The sequence below is a fragment of the Callithrix jacchus genome, chromosome 12 (genome assembly GCF_049354715.1).
Source record: "Callithrix jacchus isolate 240 chromosome 12, calJac240_pri, whole genome shotgun sequence".
NCBI classification, from domain to species: Eukaryota; Metazoa; Chordata; class Mammalia; order Primates; family Cebidae; genus Callithrix; species Callithrix jacchus.
This window is the reverse complement of record NC_133513.1, coordinates 109,777,870-109,797,208: the sequence shown is the minus strand read 5'-3', so window position 1 is coordinate 109,797,208 and position 19,339 is coordinate 109,777,870. Positions and strand designations below refer to the sequence as shown.

General features: G+C 42.2%; 2 protein-coding genes across 7 annotated transcripts in view; one reads left to right on the top strand and one right to left on the bottom strand.

The window, feature by feature from the left end:
• Window positions 1-936, bottom strand: part of ENO4 (enolase 4) — a 47,017-nt gene extending 46,081 nt beyond the window's left edge. For all 3 annotated transcript variants that reach the window (XM_078346606.1, XM_035269224.3, XM_009010341.5), the window contains exon 1: window positions 702-936. In XM_078346606.1, the coding sequence (XP_078202732.1) occupies window positions 702-866 (165 nt within the window). In that variant the 5' untranslated portion in view covers window positions 867-936. The remainder of the gene's footprint in view (window positions 1-701) is intronic.
• Window positions 1-19,339, top strand: part of HSPA12A (heat shock protein family A (Hsp70) member 12A) — a 183,374-nt gene that overhangs the window by 173 nt on the left and 163,862 nt on the right. For 2 of the 4 annotated variants that reach the window (XM_035269214.3, XM_078346604.1), the window contains exon 2: window positions 15,217-15,304. In XM_035269214.3, the coding sequence (XP_035125105.1) occupies window positions 15,217-15,304 (88 nt within the window). Of the gene's footprint in view, window positions 1-702; window positions 868-14,800; window positions 15,043-15,216; window positions 15,305-19,339 lie in introns of those variants that run through there. The other 2 variants (XM_002756622.7, XM_078346603.1) reach the window with 2 other exon arrangements.

Below are 19,339 nucleotides of genomic sequence, written 5' to 3'. Positions count from 1 at the left end.
CAGATCTCGGGGCTGGGCACAGACTCGGAAGGTGGTAAGAAAAGGCCCCTGTGCCCAGCAGGGGCTCACAGGTTGCCTAGGGAGGCTGCCTCAGGTGCCAAGAATATATGAAGGACATGCTGTAGGTACCCAGAAGGACGGTTGGTCCACGGCTACGTGGGCAAGGCTTTGGTCTGAATTTTGGAGTTTAGGGAGGGGACTGGTCAGATAGAAGCAGGCATCCCGGCAGAGGAGCCAGTAGAATGAGACCCCAGGCTAGGCTGAGGCCAAGCTGTAGCAAACACCAAGGTGTTCATTCTGTGGTCCAAAGGGAGCTGCTGAAGGTTGGTGAGCTGAGCTGGGGGCATTAAGGTCTGTGTTAAAAATGACAACTGGCAGCCATGAGCGGCCAGCCGGCCCACAAGCCGAGAGTCCCCTTCGGTAGCGAGGAAGCCTGCCAGGCCCTGGGCTATCGCCGCAGGTCAAATCCACCTAGAGCCCTCTTTTCTCCTGCTCCATCCTTTCCACCACTTTCTCTGGGGAGATCCTTTCGCCCCAGGGTGTCCTTCCCGCTTCTTCCCTCCGGGAGTCTCCGCGGGACGCGGACCCAGGGCCCCGGCAGCGCGCATGCGCGACTCTGCGGCGCGGCTCACAGCATTACCGCAGCGCTGGGCGGGGGGAGAGGGGCTGGAGGGAGGAAGGCGGTTGTCCCAGGTCCCTACCAGGTGCCCGTAGACGTCCGCAGGCTGTAGGTAGAAGGTTGAGTTGAGCAGCTCTTCCAGCCTGCGCGGAACGTCGTTCTCCCGGTAGTACTCCATCGCCTGCTGCTTCAGCTTCTGCAGCTCCCTAGTGGTCCCACAGCTGCGGCCGCCGCCTTCTTCCCCCATGGTAGGAGATTTTAAAGGCTACAGCGGGGTTTAGCCTGGGGGCCCACGAGCGTCCTTGCTGTCGCTAGGCAACGCAACGTGATCCCGACCCCCAGATCTCGCGAGGCGTCCAGGCCTAGGTTCTTCTGCGGCAAAGGCTGCTCCCTTTCTTGGAGCCAGAATGGCTTCTGCGCCCGCTCCCCTCCCTCCTCTCCCTGCGGGATTGGGTACGGGGTGTCTGGGCTCCTAGACTCCCGGGACTAGCTCCCTCCCAGCTTCGTTTTTCACCACTTTTCCCCGGCGATTTTCCAGAAGGGAAAATATTTAATGACCTCATCAAGCGCGTTTTGCCGGAGCGCGGCAGCCTTAGCTCCGACTTAGCTGGGGTCGCGCGCTCGGCTCCCCTCGGCCCAGCGCCTCGGGCCACCCGACCCACCCCACGCGCCCCCTAGCTCTCTGCGCTTAGTGAGCTCCTCCGGGTTGCTAGGGCTGCCTGTGCAAGGCAGGCCCACTCTACTTGGGGAGGGATGTGGGAGCTCAGGACATACTTACTGAGCTGTGGCGGTCTCAGAAATTCTTTCATTGGGCTCGTGTTTATTAATTACTTGCTCTGAGCCGAGCCGTGTGCTGGCTGGGCCTGCTATGATGTTCAGGAGAGAAACGGCCACTCACCTTTCCCTGGGATGTTAGTGGGGGTGAAAACAACGGAATGAAAAAAAACCAGTGTGGGCTGAAAATATTTGGGGTGAACCCTAAAGGATGGTTGTGGTTTGGGCAGACCTAAGAGTGGAGGGTGATTCAGGCAGGACTTGGGGTGGTAAAACGAAAATGGGGGAATGGCCTTAGCTCACATTCTCTCTCCAGAATGCTGCCTGTGTCATGCCCTTTTCAATCCAAAGTGCCTTCCTAGCTTCACTGCACCTGCCAGGTGTCATACGATTATAGAATTTAGTGTGCGTCCTCAGTTCTAGATACTTCCAGTGCTGTAGGAGTGGGCGGCGATGGACAGGGTGTTCTCGTTTTACTCTCTCCCGTTTATGTTCCCTACCCAAGTAGATGAGTTACAAGATGTGTGCCACACTTTGCCCCCAGTGGAAAACATCATACCTACTCTGCCTGTTTTCTGAGTCACTTAGCATAAAATGAGAGAGTGAGAAAACCCTTTGAAACAAGACAGTTATTTTCAATACATGCTCGTATGATGCAAATGCATAAAAATGTGATGCTGTAAGTACTGTTCGGCAGCCCAGACATGCACCTTCCAAACTTCCGCCGTGTTCTCTCTGCTCTCTTATGGAACATCTCACTGTCTGTGTGTGATAGACCATCATGAACCTGCCTTCTCTCCTTGCTAGATGGAAATCCCCTGATGGTAGGAGCTGAGTCTGTTATCTTCACATCTACTACGGAGCCTGGGGCCCTGCAAGGGCAGAGTTTGTGCTCTGCTGAATAGGTGTTGAATGAACCCTTATGCAAAATAAGCTGGTACTATTGCTGTTGTTTGCATTCCACCTTTTTGCTTTTCCTCATACATCCCTGGAAGAAAGGCACGTACTTCTCTTCTGTGCTCATCCTTGAGTGCACAGGTTGAGCCCACATCAATGAAGCCGCGTCCACAGTCCAGCTTTCACTCCAGCCAGCCCTTCTTTCTGAACTCTTTCCTCATTTGCTGCCTGGACCACAAAGTTCGGCCCTCAGGGATGTGTTGATTCATTTGACCTTTCAATGGAAGATTGCGAGTATCCTGGGCTGGGACCACCGTGTCTTAAGAGTCTCCCCCTGTAACCCATTTGCCTCAGTTCCAGGGGGACGGCAACTTGGTCTGTCTTGTTCACCACTGTGTCTGTAGCATCATTACATTATCGGATGGAATAGCTGCTCAGTAAATATTTGGTGAATGAATAAATGGGTTTTACACATAATAAACGGTTAATAAGGACTTAACTCACAATCAAACATTTTGAAGGTGGGTGAGGCCGGGCGCGGTGGCTCACGCCTGTAATCCCAGCACTTTGGGAGGCCGAGGCGGGTGGATCACGAGGTCAAGAGATCGAGACCATCCTGGTCAACATGGTGAAACCCCGTTTCTATTAAACATACAAAAAATTAGCTGGGCATGGTGGCGCGTGCCTGTAATCCCGGCTACTCAGGAGGCTGAGGCAGGAGAATTGCCTGAACCCGCGGAGGTTGCGGTGAGCCGAGATCGCGCCATTGCACTCCAGCCTGGGTAACAAGCGAAACTCCGTCTCAAAAAAAAGAAGGTGGGTGAATCATGAGTACACCAGCCTGGCTGGAGCAAAGGGTTTCTTTTCAGGAATAATGAGAAATAGGTTGGAAAAGCAGTTTGAGGTGATACTATGAAGAGGCTGGAATCTCATTTTGTAAGAGAAGGAAGCAACCCCAAATTTCTGAATATAGGAAGGGTAAGAAATAAGTAGGGTTTTAGGAAGTTAACTTGCAGCAGTGGGTAGCATTGATGGGTTTTTGTTACATAGAAAACAAGAGACAGAGGCAGAAAATTGTGTGTGTGCAAGGGCCTAAACACGGATGGCAACCATGGGAATTGATGAGTAAGAGAGAATAGGAAGGATGGATGTAAAAGGCATTGAGTGGTTGGATGTGGGTTTGGGGAAGCAGAGATGGCTATTGAGGATACCTTGTAGAATTCTGTGATAGTTAATGGAAGTAGGATCAGTGCATCATCTGGTTTTGATGGAGGCAACATGATGCATTGGGTGTTAGATGTGTAGAGCTTGAGGAGCATTGGTATCCCAGAGGAAAGGGAGGACTGAAGATCCAGATAGAAAACATCTACATAGCGTTCAGAGTTGTAAGAATAGACAAATTCTTTGGAGGGCAAAGGGGGAAACATCGTTTTGAAGTAGGACCTAAATATTGGGGAAGGAATATATTTAAGATATAAAAGGAAGGCAAGGAGCTACATCAGGAAACAGGGTTTAGAGAAAAAGGAAAAAGTCAAAATCACAAAGTCTAAGGCAGAGACTTTAGGGAATATTTCATATGTATGTGTTTGTGTGTGTAGAACTGCATAGAAAAAAGTCTGAAAAGATACATATCAGCGTGCTAATTGTGCTGTCCCAAGATGATGGGATCACCAGGACCTTTCATTTTCTTCTTTTCATATATTGATAGTATCTGGTTTTCCTGTAATGAATGCATTACTTGTATAGCCTTGAAAAATTACATTTACGATATTTGAGAGAAGGATGTTAAAGTTCCAAGAGGATGAAGACTATAAGAAGAAATCTCAATTGTTCCCTTGTAGACTTATTTCATTTTCTCAAAAAAAAATGTGACAATATGTGAAGTAAAAAAAATCAATTAATAAATAGAAACTACCATCCTGGACAATCAACTTCTGTCATTCACTCAATCAACAAATATTTATTGAATGCCCACCACGTGCCAGACACTGTTCTAGGCACTGGGGAAAGAACAGTGAATAAAAGAAATTCCTTCTCTTCATGGAATTTAAGTTCCAGTGACACTCCAGTAGCACTTATATCAGAGCGAGTTATCAGGACAAACTGAAATCATAGATGTGAAAGCATTTGGAAAAAAGTTGGTATGCGAGGGATTTATTAACAGCCGATTGGTATTGACAGATCCAGGTAAATAAAATGATTATCCATGAATATTCCATTTTCTTACTTTTCATAGATATTAGGAAATGTTTATGGGGTTTTGGCTATAAATACACTCATATATATGCAGATTTTATACATACTTTACACATTCCTTGTTTTAGTATCTTGGTGATTGTGTTTCCATTTAATATTGAGATTGAATGTCTAAGGGTACTTGAGAAGGGTCAAGTGTATTGCTAACCCTAAACTTACCAAACTGGGGAGCTGAGGATGGGAGGGAAGAAAGGGGAAAGAAGAGGCTCAGGAGATTTAGAAAGTTTCTGCAACATATTCACACAGAGAGGGTAGGACTGTGCTCTCCTGCTTTAGAAAGAGGAAATGATATCAGAGGATACAGTCATGACTGTTAACGTCCCATGAGTCTGTAACTGCACTGGAAGGCATGTATGGCGTGTGACAAGAAACACTTGTCTGGAAATGAGAAAACATAGATTGGAGTCCCAGCTGCCCCTGAGATCAATCTATGTCAGTAAAAAGAGGTGTTTGGACTGGGTTAGAATTTCCTAAGCTTTTTGAGTATGAAGGCTCCTTTTAACAACAATAATAAAATTCAGCCCCTCCCCACAACGTAATAGTAGTTATATATAATAATTATAAATTCAGCAGTATTTCTAGAGGCACAATATATTTTTATTCATGAAAATGTCACGCATATGAAAAGGGATACATTTATGGGCAAGCCATTATTCAGTGTTGGGGTGTATTTGGTGTCTTTGGAGTGTTGGGCCCGTTGCACAGAGTCCAAGGGCTTCCTGGTGGCCTTTTTAGAGAACTCCTGAACCAAGTCTTTCCATCTTGGATCTCTCCTACTTTGTAGCTCTAATTTAAGATAAAATATCAGGATACATTAGTCTGTTGCAACTTGCTAACTGAAGACCCTTCAAAGAGGAAATTAACAGTTTTTCAGTCTACATTTCAAAAACAATTTCTAAGCTATGTCAGACATTTCCTAAATGAATGTGGATGAAGAAGATGCATTTGTTCATTTTTCCCTAATCCTGTCCAGCACATTTATTTAAATTGCAACTTGTTTGCCGTGACTTTGATGTTCATAAGTGATTATTTAGATGTTATTTTGGGGTTGCTATCAAGTGCTTGTTAATTCTTATTTCCTGCACTTGACATCTGTGATGAATATCATTTTTCATAGGGAACTAATGAACATGACCACAGATACCTTTAATCATAGAATCATAAACTGGAGATAATAGATGGAAGACGTTGCCTTTTCCTCATCTAGAAAATGGGAATAATAATGTTAACTGTCTTCACTCAGTCATCATGCATAGGAAATAAGATTCCTCATCTAGAGAATGGGAATAATAACGTTAACCATCGTCATCCAGTTGTCCTGAATAAGAAATATGATTACCAAGCTAATTGCAAATACAAATAGCTGTAAATTAAATGCTAAGGAAAAAAAAGTAGGAATTATTTGGCTAATAAGTGGGGAGGGTTTTAAGATTTTTTTTTCTTTATTGATGTCTGTTGGCAGTAGTCATTACCACTGTAATAGTAATAACAGCAAAACCAGCCAAAACAACGGTTGCCACCATCTTTGATTGGGCACTTTTATATGCCTGGAGCTTTACTTCCATTATTCCATTGAATCCGCAGAACAGCTACAAAAGGTAAGTGATTGGCTCAAGGTCACACAGTTAATAAATAGGGGAGATGAAATTTGAACCCAGCTCTGACACCAGGGCCCTTGTGTTTCCCATTGTGCTCACTGCCTCTCAAAGCTAGAACTCTCTTGGGTTCCACTGTCTCATGCTAGCTGTTGCTAGACTCTTGTCCGTCCTCTTAGAAGGAGCCAGTTGAGTTGCTCACTTGGCGGTCTTGAAGAAAGCATGCTCAGTAAGTGGTATCTTGATCATTGGTTCTCAGTCTGAGCCACATATTAGAATCACCAGGAGATTCTATTGGCTTCTACTAGAATCTAAGCACTATTGGAATTTAAGCACCATGAAGAGATTGTTTATTTTATTCATTGCTACAGTATTGCATGTTACTGATGATTGGGTCCTATTCCAGACCTATTAAATTGGAATCTCCAGAGGGTGGGGCCCATGCACGTATATATTTTTAAATACATGGTATTAATCTGCAGCCAAGGTTGCAAACCACTGCTCCAAAAGATTTCTCCATGGATCAGGTCAGAAAGAGAATAACGAAGGCTTCCCCCAGGAATGATTTATTGATGGAGGAAGCCAGCAAGGCCTAGGAAATCAGAGTTCATGAGTTCAAATCCTGGTTCTTCCAGTTCCCAGTTGTGTGACAATTTTACAAATTATTTGACCTTTCTGAGCCCATTTCTGCACTAATATTTTCAATTTCCTAGGATTGCTAGGAGATGTAATTTTAAAATCCATGTCAAATTCTTTCTGCTGTGGCTAACACATAGTGACTGGTGGTGGTGTGATCAAGGACATGAAGGAAAAGGAAAATGTAGTATTTTAGCAGTTTTGGAATATTTGTCTGAAAACCCTTATTTAGCTTGTACTGGAATCCAGACTGAATTGAATAAAAGGGAACCCCATTTTAAAAACAGTATCAGTGACCTTTTGAGGTGATTACGCCTCCTGGTAATCTATCACTTTTATTTTAGCCTTTAGCATTTGTGGAAAATTGTAAAGTTGATGTGTTTCTCTCTTGCTTCCCAAATAAAGCAGAAAGCTGGAGCCGTAGTTAATGTGAGTGTTCAAAGCTGGCATCCTGTCAAAGGCTGTTTTAGATTCAGCCTTCCGGTCATTTGTTCAAAGTCCTTTGACACCGAAGACCAAAAGATACTGTTGGAGATGCCACTGCTGGCAGTTTAATTAGTATTTTTCAGAATACACACAATTTCTAGATGGGCAGAATGAAACTGGAAGTAGGGCAATTATTCAGTGACTTCAGACAGTAAAGAGTAAAGGAAAAGATGGAGCAAAAGAAACTTTGCCATTTTTAAATAGATTGACTTATTTATTTTAGTAGAGACAGAGTCTTGCTTTATCGCAGAGTGCAGTGATCGCAGAGTGCACTGGAGTGCAGTGGCGTGATCTGGGCTCACTGCAACCTCCGTCTCCTGGGTTCAAACAATTCTTCTGCCTCAACCTCCCAAGTAACTGGGACTACAGGTGCACGCCACCAAGCCCGGCTAATTTCTTTTGTATTTTAGTAGAGGCGGTGTTTCACCATGTTTCCCAGGCTCTTCTCAAACTCCTGAGTTCACACAATCCACCTGCCTCGGACTCCCAAAGTGCTGGGATTACAGGCATGAGACGCCATACCTGGCCTTAAATAGATAATTTTTTAACTTTATAGAAGCTACAACTTAAAGTTATTTTTGTAACATAATTACAGGGCTAATAAAACAAAAGGAATACAAATAAAATACCTTCAAAAGGCCAGGTTTTCTTATTTGTACTTCTTTTATTAATATAAAAATAGCAAAATAAATAGTATGATTGTACGTATTGTGAGTGAAGAAGATGTTAAGTGTATTTTCCACATAGGGGGCAGCAAAGAAGAGAGAGGAAGAATCCCAATTAAGAGGACCAGTTAGATGTTTTATCAAGTTATGGCCAAAAAAAGAAAATGTATTCTCTGTGACTCTTGTAAATATCGATTGGGTTTGTTTCCGGGCCTTGAGAGTTCTGTGCCCGTTTTGTTGCTGCACTTGAATGAGTGTTAATACATTGTTTGACTGTTGTAATTAAACTTGAGAACCTGATTGAAGGGGATTTTAACTTCCTTGAAAATGTACTCTAAGTTAATCTGCTTAAGAGGAATTATCTGTTTCTTATTAGCAAAATCAAAAGACCGCTCCTGCCTCATAGCACAATTTCTACAGGCCTGGTTATGAATCTTATGGTAATGTTAAACTTTCAAAAATTATTTGGGGAATTTAAAAAATTGAGTTGTCAACTTAGGACTTGATTTTAGATTAATTATTGGCAAAATGTAGAATTTTTTTCATTATGATGTTGTTTTCTCTTTTTCTGCCATGATGTTGTCTTTTAGAGTTGGCAGCTATTTTTTCCTGAGAAGTTTTAGAACTACAGCTTTTTGAGTGATAAGAAAAATAGCAGTCACAAATGCAGAATGAGAATTGTTTTTCAAAAAACTGTATTTTAGAGGAGTAAATTCTCAGTACTTTTTCAGCAAACAAAATTATTTTAGGCAAATTTACTAGTATTAATTTAACTGGATCTCTTTTGTATATGACAAACATCTCTAAATTATTATAAATGAAGCCCTATGTACTTCCAAAATTATTTCAGGTGATATATGTGAATGAATCTCTAATGTGTTAGATTAAATTTCTGTACCAGATGTTAAAAAATATGTTGAATTGTGTTGAATGCTGACAAGGAATAATGCATGATTAATCCTGTTTTTAATTAAATAACATGATTATTTTATGATTGTGCATTCAACACTGTAGGTAGAGGTTACAGAAATAAAACTGCTGATGATCAGCATCTATTTCTCAGAAAAATGTTTCCATTAATACTTAAAGTTTAGTAAAGATAAAAGTCTAAAATATTGTTTCTAAAGTGGAAATGCTTTTACTGTGTTATTATTGATGTTTGGTTTTGGCCTGAGCTACAATTTTAACTGCTACAGTTGGGGGATAGGAAAGACCAGGGAAGTGCAAGAGAATCTGACACACAGTTGTACTCAGAATGGAATAAAGAGTTGTGTGTATTAGGAGAATGTTGTGTGAAGGTACTTTCCCGTGAAATAAATAACTGAGGCAAAAGTGTGGTTTGGATTAGAAGTATCTGGGTGCCTGCCCTCAGCCCCATTTCTTTTTGTGTGCTTAGAGATCTGGCCAAGGGAAGCAGCATGAGTAACCCAGGCTTCAGTCTGTTCCACTGCCCTTACGGGATGTATCAGAGCATCCTGAGGGAGCCGCATTTGTTCAGCAGCTACTGTTAGACTGTTGTGAAAATTGGAGTTGATCTGTGACCAACTGATTGACTTAAAATGTGCTGAGTGATCCAAGGTAGTCATCCTCACAAAGCTCACAACCATATGTTTGCATTCTAGTCTTACAAACTTTAGGGAAACTTGAAAATGGGAGAAGATAGTGAAACACACTCAGAAGGTAGGAATTCCATTTGAGTTAACCTTAGATCTCTGTACTTCCTAAAACATTTTTCTGTGTCTAACATTTTAAAAGCAGAGTTTCTGTTTGAGGGAACTAGTGCCACATTTCTTTTTGATGTAAAATGATTCTCAGCCAACACTTGTTGAGATTCCTATTAACTGTGGGTCTGACTGGACTTCCGTTGCCTAATCATAAATACTTTCTTTTCTTTATAGCTAAGCTGACAGGAAAAATACAGTTCTTGTGCTGATTTTGAGAATACAGAATCAAATACAAAATCAAAGACTGTGTTTCATAGGGTAAGAACAAAAGGCTCTTAAAGAATGATATTTGAAATAAATAAAATGTGTATTTATCAATTTATAAGCTTTAGAATGAATGTTGTTCTGTGTATCATTTATTACTTTACTGAAAGTACAGCCACTTAAAATTCTGAACCAAGAAATTAATATTTGCAAGAGAAAATTATCTGTTCATTTAGTAGTTTTTTGTATACATCTTATAAACCAAATGCTGGAAAATTAGTTGTCTTTCTCAGAGATAATTATAAATCTGCAAAACAGGATATGCAATCAAAATGAACTCAAAACAGGAACTCTCTTTAATTTATGTTTGCAAGAGACTTTATCTCCAAATATTATATGAGAAAAAAAATCACTGTGTGTTTTGTTTTTAACTAAAAAGAGCTGGTTTTCCAGTCTGTATGTATGCTGTCTTGAGTCCTACTAGGAGCATGCCTTGGACTTTTCACATTCTTTCAAGCCCCAATAATTTAAAAAAAAAAAAAGAAAAGAAAAAAAAGCACTAACCTCTTGGCACAAAACTAGACCCTGGCAGGTACATCAAATGTTGCACACATGTCTGTACCCTCTTGGGTTAAGGCGTAGCTGCCACATCAGGATCAGTCCATGTGATTACTATGTTTATGATCATGCAATTACTATGTTTATGATCATATGATTACTAGGTTTATGATCGACCCACCTTGCTTCCAAATGGAGACTTTAAGATTATTCACATCATGCTATCCTTTCTCATCTACTTTTGATAAAATGTGTAGGTGAGATTTTAGCATCTTTTTTTACAAGGCATCTATGAAGTCCTTTGGAATCAGTCATACTTGTGTTGATTACTAAAGTGCATCTATTTCAATGGGATATTTTTAAATAAGCTGTAACTTTGGATGGATATTATTGGAGGAATGGAACTGTGATCCCTGTCAAACTGAGAAAAACAAGGGTATGGGAAGACTCCTTTGGCTACTTAGTACTTTGTGACTTTTGAAAGGGAACTTTGCAGCATGTAATTCTAAGAAAATTAGGAAATTCTAAGAAAAGTGGGAAACAGCAAAATAGAGCAAGGCTGTTCGTGGGGGAAGGGAGTGAGGTCTGTGCTCATATAGCTTCGGTAACATCTGACCTGATCCGAAACACTGCAGTCAAAATATTCCTTTAGAATGATCTTGTGTATTTCACAAAGGCATAAAATAGTAAAATCTTTGTTTCTTCCCTTAGCCAGTAGTTCTGTATTCAAGAGCTATAAAATAAGGTTCAGATTGATGTCATTTTCCAACTGGAAAGTATGTTCACCTTATGTACTGAAAACAAACATTTCAGCAAGTCCTGTTACCCGCTAGCCTGACTGTTAGCCTTTTATTAAAGTATTAAGGACCTTTACATATCTGTATGTTAACTTTTAGTGGATGAAATACATATTGGTGACAAAGGAAAACACATGGATTTTCTAAGTACCTAAGGTGCTCAGGTTGAAGTGTGTGTGGCTCTCACTACATAAATAAGTTGGCAAATATGAATTATGAAGAATTTAGCAGTTGCCACTCAGAAAAATCACATATTAGCTCAGGTTATAATTCTCATCTCTCTCTACATTTAACCAGCTGTGCCTTGACAGAAGAATAAGGCAACATTTTAGAAAACGCAGTCTTTTTTTTTTTTTAATGCAAACCCCAGCATCTTTACAAACCTTCTTTTGTATGAAGTTGAAACAAACTTAACTGAAGGTTAAATTGTACCTTGTGAAGTCAGATGGTTTAAAATGTGCTATGGAGATCCACGTGAGGAATAAGATGTAAAGCATGATTTTGTTGGCTTTGAACTTTGGAATTCTAGGCAGACCTCTTGCGTCATGTACAAATAAACCGAAAAGGGGCACACTTGGAAGTGAAACCAGTCCCACGGTTGCTGTCAGATTTGACATTCATTCCACTGATGATGTGTGTGTTTGTTTTTTTTCTCCACTTCAAATGTTCTGTTTTTCCCCCCTCCAGAAATATGGTGAAACGGTGTTAAAACTGTCCACGCACACTGTCACTCTGGGAGTTCATGCAGCGGACACTTGGCCTGAGGACCAGCAGTAGGCTAGCCACCCCTGCCTCCCTCCCATGCAGAATGCCACCCCCCGGCCCTTCCACCACACCCTGGCTGGCTCTGCTGCTCTGTACAAATGGGGTTTCTGTGTCCAGCCTCTATGCATGGGCTTGATTCAACCCACTTTCCTCTGCCTTGACCATCGATCAAATAGGCAAAGCTACTAGAAATTGTCATGTGAAGTAGTTTACACTTACTATCCATTTCCCATGACAGTATATAAATCTTTGTTTTTATTTAAGGGACTCAGAGCCAAGCAGAACTTTTGGGGTTATTAGTTTCATATTTTATTTAGTTCTGTATTAATTATCAAATTAAACATCTATATGTGTCGTTTTACAAATTTAAAAAACCTGTTAGTATGAGCAAATAGAAACAATTCAAATTCCAGGTTAAAAGGCTGTCAGCATAAATCTTGGTATTCAGGAATCAGTTTATTTAATGGGCTTAGATTTAAAGAATATTTTTTGCATTCTTTTTACTAAATAGGCAGATAAAAAATACCTTTTATTATATGTAGGAAAATACCTTTTATTACATACAGTATATTTTGATATAGTATGTGTTATTGCTCTAGCTTGATATCATTTATATTCTGATAGTATTAAAAGACTTTAAAATCTAAAATCCCCAGTCTCAAAATTCTAAGAAAAAAACTGCACGTAAGTGCAGCTATGGAAGTTGTACCATGACCTTTCAGAGGATTTAGCCGCGCAAAGTTCAATGGCTTTTTCAGATTTATCATCATACACGGTCTTTTTTTTCTATAGCTCAGTTCTCTGTGCTCTTTGTTTGTAAGTGGGCAGATGTTTTTGCCTTTTTATAAAAGTGTGATAATAGGCATGTCTGCTGCCTTTCCTTCATCAGCTAGAAGAAGCATATTCGCAGCTTATCCTGATGACAGGTGATTCACCTGAGCTTTGTTCCAGATTGGTAGCGGGCAGCATGGCATGTCGCAAGTGGCCCTTTCCACCAACTCAGTTGAAAAAGGTCTCTCTCTGATTTAGGTATAAACTTACGCTTTCACCTGTTGGAGAAAAATGAAACCATCACTAAGCGTTTTTTATTTTGTTGGCAGGTTTGTGCCTGTTACAAAGTGATTTATCCCCAGGTGAATTACTCCTTCACATTGGTGTGGCAGTGACTATTTAATAAAGCTATTTATGAAAACTCCTTAAGTGTGTGGTCCCCGTTCCCACAGTGTGTCACTGCCGCCGCCAAGTGACAGGTCTGAAAAATCAGCAAATCTTAAACAATTAAGGCATCAATTCCTCCTTCCCAAACCAAGGCCCCTGCTTCCTCCTAAAGATGCTGTCTATTTCTGTAAGGAGAGACGAAGACCCTTTCCCAAATTACACTGGACCTGTATGGGTGTTCCTCCAACCTCATGGCCTCTCAGAGAAGAATGGCATGGGTGATGAAGAGGAGAATTTCTTTCTCTGAATGAATAGATCTAATTTTAGGGTGGAGGGACTTGTGTGTGTGTGTTTAGTTTACCACAGTCTCACACAAAAATCATGCCATACAGCAGGGAAAAAATTCTCTGTCTTAAAAATCAACCAGTCACACCAAAAATTTGTAACTCCAGGAACACACAAATACTTGGGGATGTATGCAAAGACCGTTCTCTTCTGCAGCCTCATTCTTGAACGGGGCTAAGAGCTTTTCAATTGCTGTGACATTTTCAGCCAGGGAAGTAGTAGGTGTTGCAGAGCAATGTTTTACAGGCAATTACTTTATATGATCAATGGAGCAATTCCCCTTCCAGAAAGGAACCAAAGCGATCTAGTTAAATCATTAAAGAGAGAAAGAGAGTGGGAGAAAGGGTTCATCTCATTAGCAGGTGCCAGTGCTGCAGGCTTCGTGGCGGCATACAATGTCACTGGCCCTTTAAGACAATGACTGTGCTCCCTCCACCACTGCCACCCCCTCCCCTGTAGCTGTTGACAGGTCTAAACCTCCCTAGCAGCCCATTGTGGCCACAGTAGGAGGCACCTGCAGAAAATGTGCCAAAACCAGGCAGGGAGCAAGAGCTTTTCAATAAGCTCCGCAGCTGGAGAGGAGAGGCAACACTAAACAAGCAGCCTGGGCCCAGGCATGTGATGGGAAAAGGGGTCAAAAACAGACACCTCCTATGGGCTTTCTGAGCACTGTTCGGTTCAATTTGCTGACATCTTCTAGCTGGCTTTTCTCTATTTGCTTAATATGCTGAGGTATTTAGCTTAAAAGCACTAAATGCCCCATCACGATGAGCCGTTTTCCCTTTCCCCATTTACTGTTATTAAGGATGCTTTCCAGCACTTTCACTCTCTTTCTGCCCCAAACTAAGATTGTTTTCTTTTGATCCTCTCTCGTGACCACTCACAGGCATTCTCCACCACACACCGCCTGCCTGATTTTACTCATCTTTAATTCAGAGAGGAGTAAAGCTCTCCAAATTTAGGATCTGTGCTACTTTTGTAAAGCACGCACTCCTGACTGCACTCAGCACATGTGTGGAAGCTGAATTCTTGCATTCCAACTAGTAAACATGTACTGTGTATCCACCAGTGTTCGCAGGACTTCCAGAAATCCACAGATGGACAAGACACGCTTTCTTCCTTGTACTGTTTAGGACCCAGCAGAGGGAATGAATAGCTAATAGAGCTGTGGGTTTTCGGAATTTGTTTTGCACCCAGTGCTTGTCTTTGTAATATCTACAGTCCTTTTAAGAATAAATAGGCATGCAGGGAGAGGACAGGGAGTGCCCTGGGATGGGCTGGTGGTATGTTAGCCTTATCAAGTGTGCCTTGGAGAACCAGAGGGCAGATTCTCAGTGTCATCTCTCCAGGGTAAATGGAGAGAGAACCGGCCTGGTTCCTCAGTTTTGGCAGCTCTGGTCTCTCCAGGATTCCTTCTGTGCACACAACGCTTCCCGGTTTTTGTGACTTTCCATCTATTTTTTTTCTTACTTGATGTAGTAAGGCATTATCTCTGTCTTGCAGATGAAAACATCTGAGACTCAGGGCTAAGCACCTTGCCCAAGGCTACACAACAAGTAGGTGGTAAGTGCACAGGCCTGCCAGGGACCCAGCTCCTCTGCGCCCACCTAAATCTTTGCTTCCCTCCTGCCGGGTGCTGCCTCTTCAAACTGTCAACCAGCACGGGTGCGCGACTTAAGAGCAACGTGGAAACAAAGCGACATTTTCACAGTGCAACTCTTTTCCCCCCTCCTACAGATGGAGAGTGTTGGCGTGTACGGATTCTGTGGGTGTAAAGCAAAGAACAAAATGAAGTGTGATTCAAGATGGGAAATAGCCGCTTCAGGTAGGAAATGAACTCATGTGTGTAAGTATCAAACTGGCATCTGAATTCATGACCCTAGAGCCTCATTCCTGTGGAGAGGGACTAGGTGCATATAGAACTGGGACGTTTAAACTTCTGCATGTGTAAGATGTTTGCCAGACCACTGCTGCAAAACCTGATTGTTCAAAATACTAACAAGTGGGAAGAGGTTTGAGAGAATTTCAGAGGCACCCTTGAGTCAGAAAACACGCTTGTTCCCCACTATCCAAAGCCTAGAATTGTCCCTGGCCACACTCACATGCACAGGTCGTGGACCTAGCATCCGTCTAGCCTGCCGGCCTCACGCTGTCTTCCTGCCCTGCTCTGGTGGCCCTGGGAGATTGGCTCTGTGAGGGCCCATACAAAGGCAGGAAGAGATGGCCTCTCGCTCTTCTGGGCTTGTTTTTGCTTTAACATGTCTGTCCTCTCAGAGGACTGGTCCTCTTCCTTCTCCTTCGGTGCCTCCCTCCAATTCTGGAGAAAACAAGCGGGCTATTCATGTAAAAAGAGAAAGACTGAGAAAGGGAGGGGGAGATGCCACCGACAAACTCCATTGAAAGCCACTGGCTGTTCATTTACATTCACACTTTTAAAACATGTTAACTAATGATGTTAAATGGTTTGCCAAAGGTCCTGGCAGGTCAGTTGTAGAAGTGTCATTTCTGCCTAATTAGGGCTCTTGTGGCTGCCTGGGGGCTCCCAGTGCAACCAGTGACAAGCCAAGAACTGACAGCTTCAATTGGAGCCAATGGGAAGGTTGAGCTGGTCATGTTTTCCAACTCAGCCAGGTGTTTGCTGAATGGGGGAGGGGCATGGTGACATCTGAGCGCTTCTATGATCCTTTTTCTTTTGCTGCTGCCTCCCAAGTCCTTCCCCTTTGCCTGTCTTGTCTTGTGTCAAGGTCAAGAATGGGCTTTGCTAAATCAGCAATTTGGGTTATCTCTGGGAGGCCATTAGCAATCCCCAGCCCAGACGTTTCAAGTGGTCTCAGACCCCAGATGCTGGATTTTTATCGGAGAGTAGAAAAAGAAAGGGAATGCTTTAGGTGAAAAACAATAGTAGGAAGAAAACAAAACAAAACAAAAAACCCCAGAAAACTGTGTAGCCCTGAAAGTGTTAAACTTCTGAAGACATTCATAATAATAAAATTGCTTAAGGAGAAAACTGAAAGCATCCTGATCAATGCTTTAAATACTGGAAAAAATAAAAGACATTGTGAAAGCAAATCCTGTAATAGTCAGTGGGACAGACAGTACCTCTCACATAGTAGTTGCTCAATAAATAAATTTATTGATTTGGTTTTTCAAGAGAAAAATTATTATCTGCGAAACAAAGAGTGGTTGAGATTTCGCTCTCTTTCATGCTTGCTTTAACTCTTTCTATTATGTTCTTTGAATTTCCCAGTTGACCGTAAAATGCTTGCTAAGTTACAGTTCCATATTATGGGTTGACATGATTATCTTGTTTTTTGTTTTGTTTTGTTTTTTACAACTTAAGCAAAATACCATTAATTCTCACCACCCCCAGGCTGCAGCAGCTACCACACAAAGAAGCAGTCCTGTGGCAATGACAGGACATCTGTGTCCAGGTTTTGGATTTGACGAACTGGCAGATCCCGCAGGGATGACGGCACTCCCTAGTTGTGTCTGAATTGGACACACCAGCACTTGAGCACACACAAACGCACGTGAACAGACGGAACATGTTATGGGCCTGTTAGCCAAGGAATGACAGAATTAATCCATGGGCATTTGGGGCCAATGTTACGTTAAACTAAAGGGAAAATGTGAACTGGAAAAAGCAATGTTTGTTTTAAGGAAATCTCAGACCCAATCCTTAGGTGACGGTTCTGGAAATGAGGGTGTCTAAAACAAAGGGCATCTGAAACTGGTTTTTCAGCATCCTTTCCTTGTCTGATGACCTCTTTCCCACCTGCTGCCTCTGTGCTTTTTAATATGGAACAGTGAAAATGGGGGCCAGAAAAACAGATTGTCGATGCCTGTTGATTTTATCAAAGGAAGGTTGGATCAAGCAGGACGGCATAAATAAATATGCCTAGGACAATTCCTGGCAGATATCAGGTCCTCCATAGCAGTGAATTCTCTCCCTGCTGGCATGAGTTCTTGATGGTTGGAGACCATGCACTGTTCTGTGCATCACGTTATTTTTTCGGCCCGATAGCAGGTGAGGTACTGAGTGAAGACAGACTGGAAACCAATTCAGCTCTGAATCTTCAGCACCTGGCATGGAAGGTGCCCAGGACATATTTGAAAAAGAGAATTAATAGAATTGACCAATAGGCTGACCTCCTGAATGTTGAGTGAGCATATTGATCAAGAGGTATTCAAAACAGTTTAGTTGGCTGTCCCAAGTTTTCTGCCACTGACTTCCTTTAAAAGACCCTTTGCATTTTTTTCCTGTTCTGTTTTGTCTGTCCCTTTCAGACCATATCACACGCTCTTTTTCCTCTTCTTTGGTGACCTTCTCAGTCTTTCTTGCTGCTGCTGTAGACTGTTGTTTACTCACACTGCTTTTATTCTGAGCTCTCATTTCTCTTTTCGTTCCAGTTCTAACCCTTATCTTGTCTATGCCTCCCATACCCCGCTCCGACTCAGAGTCCTCATCTGCAAAGCTGCCGTTGCTGTTTGTGCACTTTGAGGGTGAACAGTTGTCGTGTGGCCCTTCTGAGTGCTAAAAAGTGACCACTTAAGATTTTCCTTGAGGTTAGGAAGGTGAGTATTTTGAAGTCATTCTGGAGGAGATTAGTGGTAAAGAAAACCTTCCTTGGCAACTAAATCGTTGTGGAAAAATAAGCCAGTTAGTCACTAAAACTAAAACTAAAACCTTCTGAAGACTTGTGAACAGAAGAAAGAACGTGTGAATTACAGGTTTCCTGTTTTGTGGCATTAACACACTCCAGTAGTATTTGCGACAGCTGATTGTTGCGATGGTGGCGCCGGAAAGGTGAAATTATGTTCAGTTGAATATTACCTAAACCTTCTAAAAGGCCAATTTGATTTTGTTATTCCATTGCTAAGGGCTTGTTAGTGGCCCTTCCAGATCTTGCTCTGGCTTCTCTTTGACCTTGAACCCTCACTCTGGTTGTGCTGATCTGCTGACCATCCTCCGGACATGCTAGGGTGTTTCATGCCACAGGGCCTTTGAATAAACCTTTCTTCCACTTGGAATGAATGCCTTTTCTTCCTTTTGTTCCCCTGCCAAACACATGCTATTAAGAAAGATTCAACTCCATGTCACCGCCTCCACAAAGCTTCTCCTGACACCTCCCAAGTTAGATTGACTTTTTCTCTTCTGTTCTTGTCAATAACAACAATACTGGTAACAATGATGGTTTCCTTCCATTGAGTGCCTTTTGGTTCTCGTAAGTGTAAGTGCTTCCACTTGTTACATCATTTAAGCCCTGCCACCCTATGAAGAGGCCACTATTGTAGATACAGTCACGCATTGCATAATGACAGGGATATGTTCTGAGAAATGCATCATTAAACAATTTCACCATTGTGTGAACATCATAGAACGTACTTACTTCTGCAAACCTAGATGGTATAGCCTACCACACACCTAAGCTAGTATATGCGGGATAACCTGCTGCTTATAAGCTGCAGACCTGTACAGCATGTTACTACACCGAAGCTGTAGGCAGTTTTAACACAGTGGCAAGTACTTGTATATCTAAACATAGAAAAGGTATAGTAAAGACACAGTATTATAATCTTAAGGGACCACAGTCATATATGTGGTCTGTCATTGACCAATATGTCATCATGCAGTATGTGACTGCATTTATTTTACCAACGAGGACCCCGCAGCACAAGTTCCATGTCCGATGTCATACAGTTTCAAAGTGGGGGAGCCGGGACCTGAACCCAGCCAACATGACTTGACCCATGTTATTGGCCACCATCAATACAGAACTACCAAATCGTCTACCTCCCATTATAAATAGCCACCATGCTGTTAGGAGGGGCATTTTGGTCTTCAGTGTGTCTCCTCTAG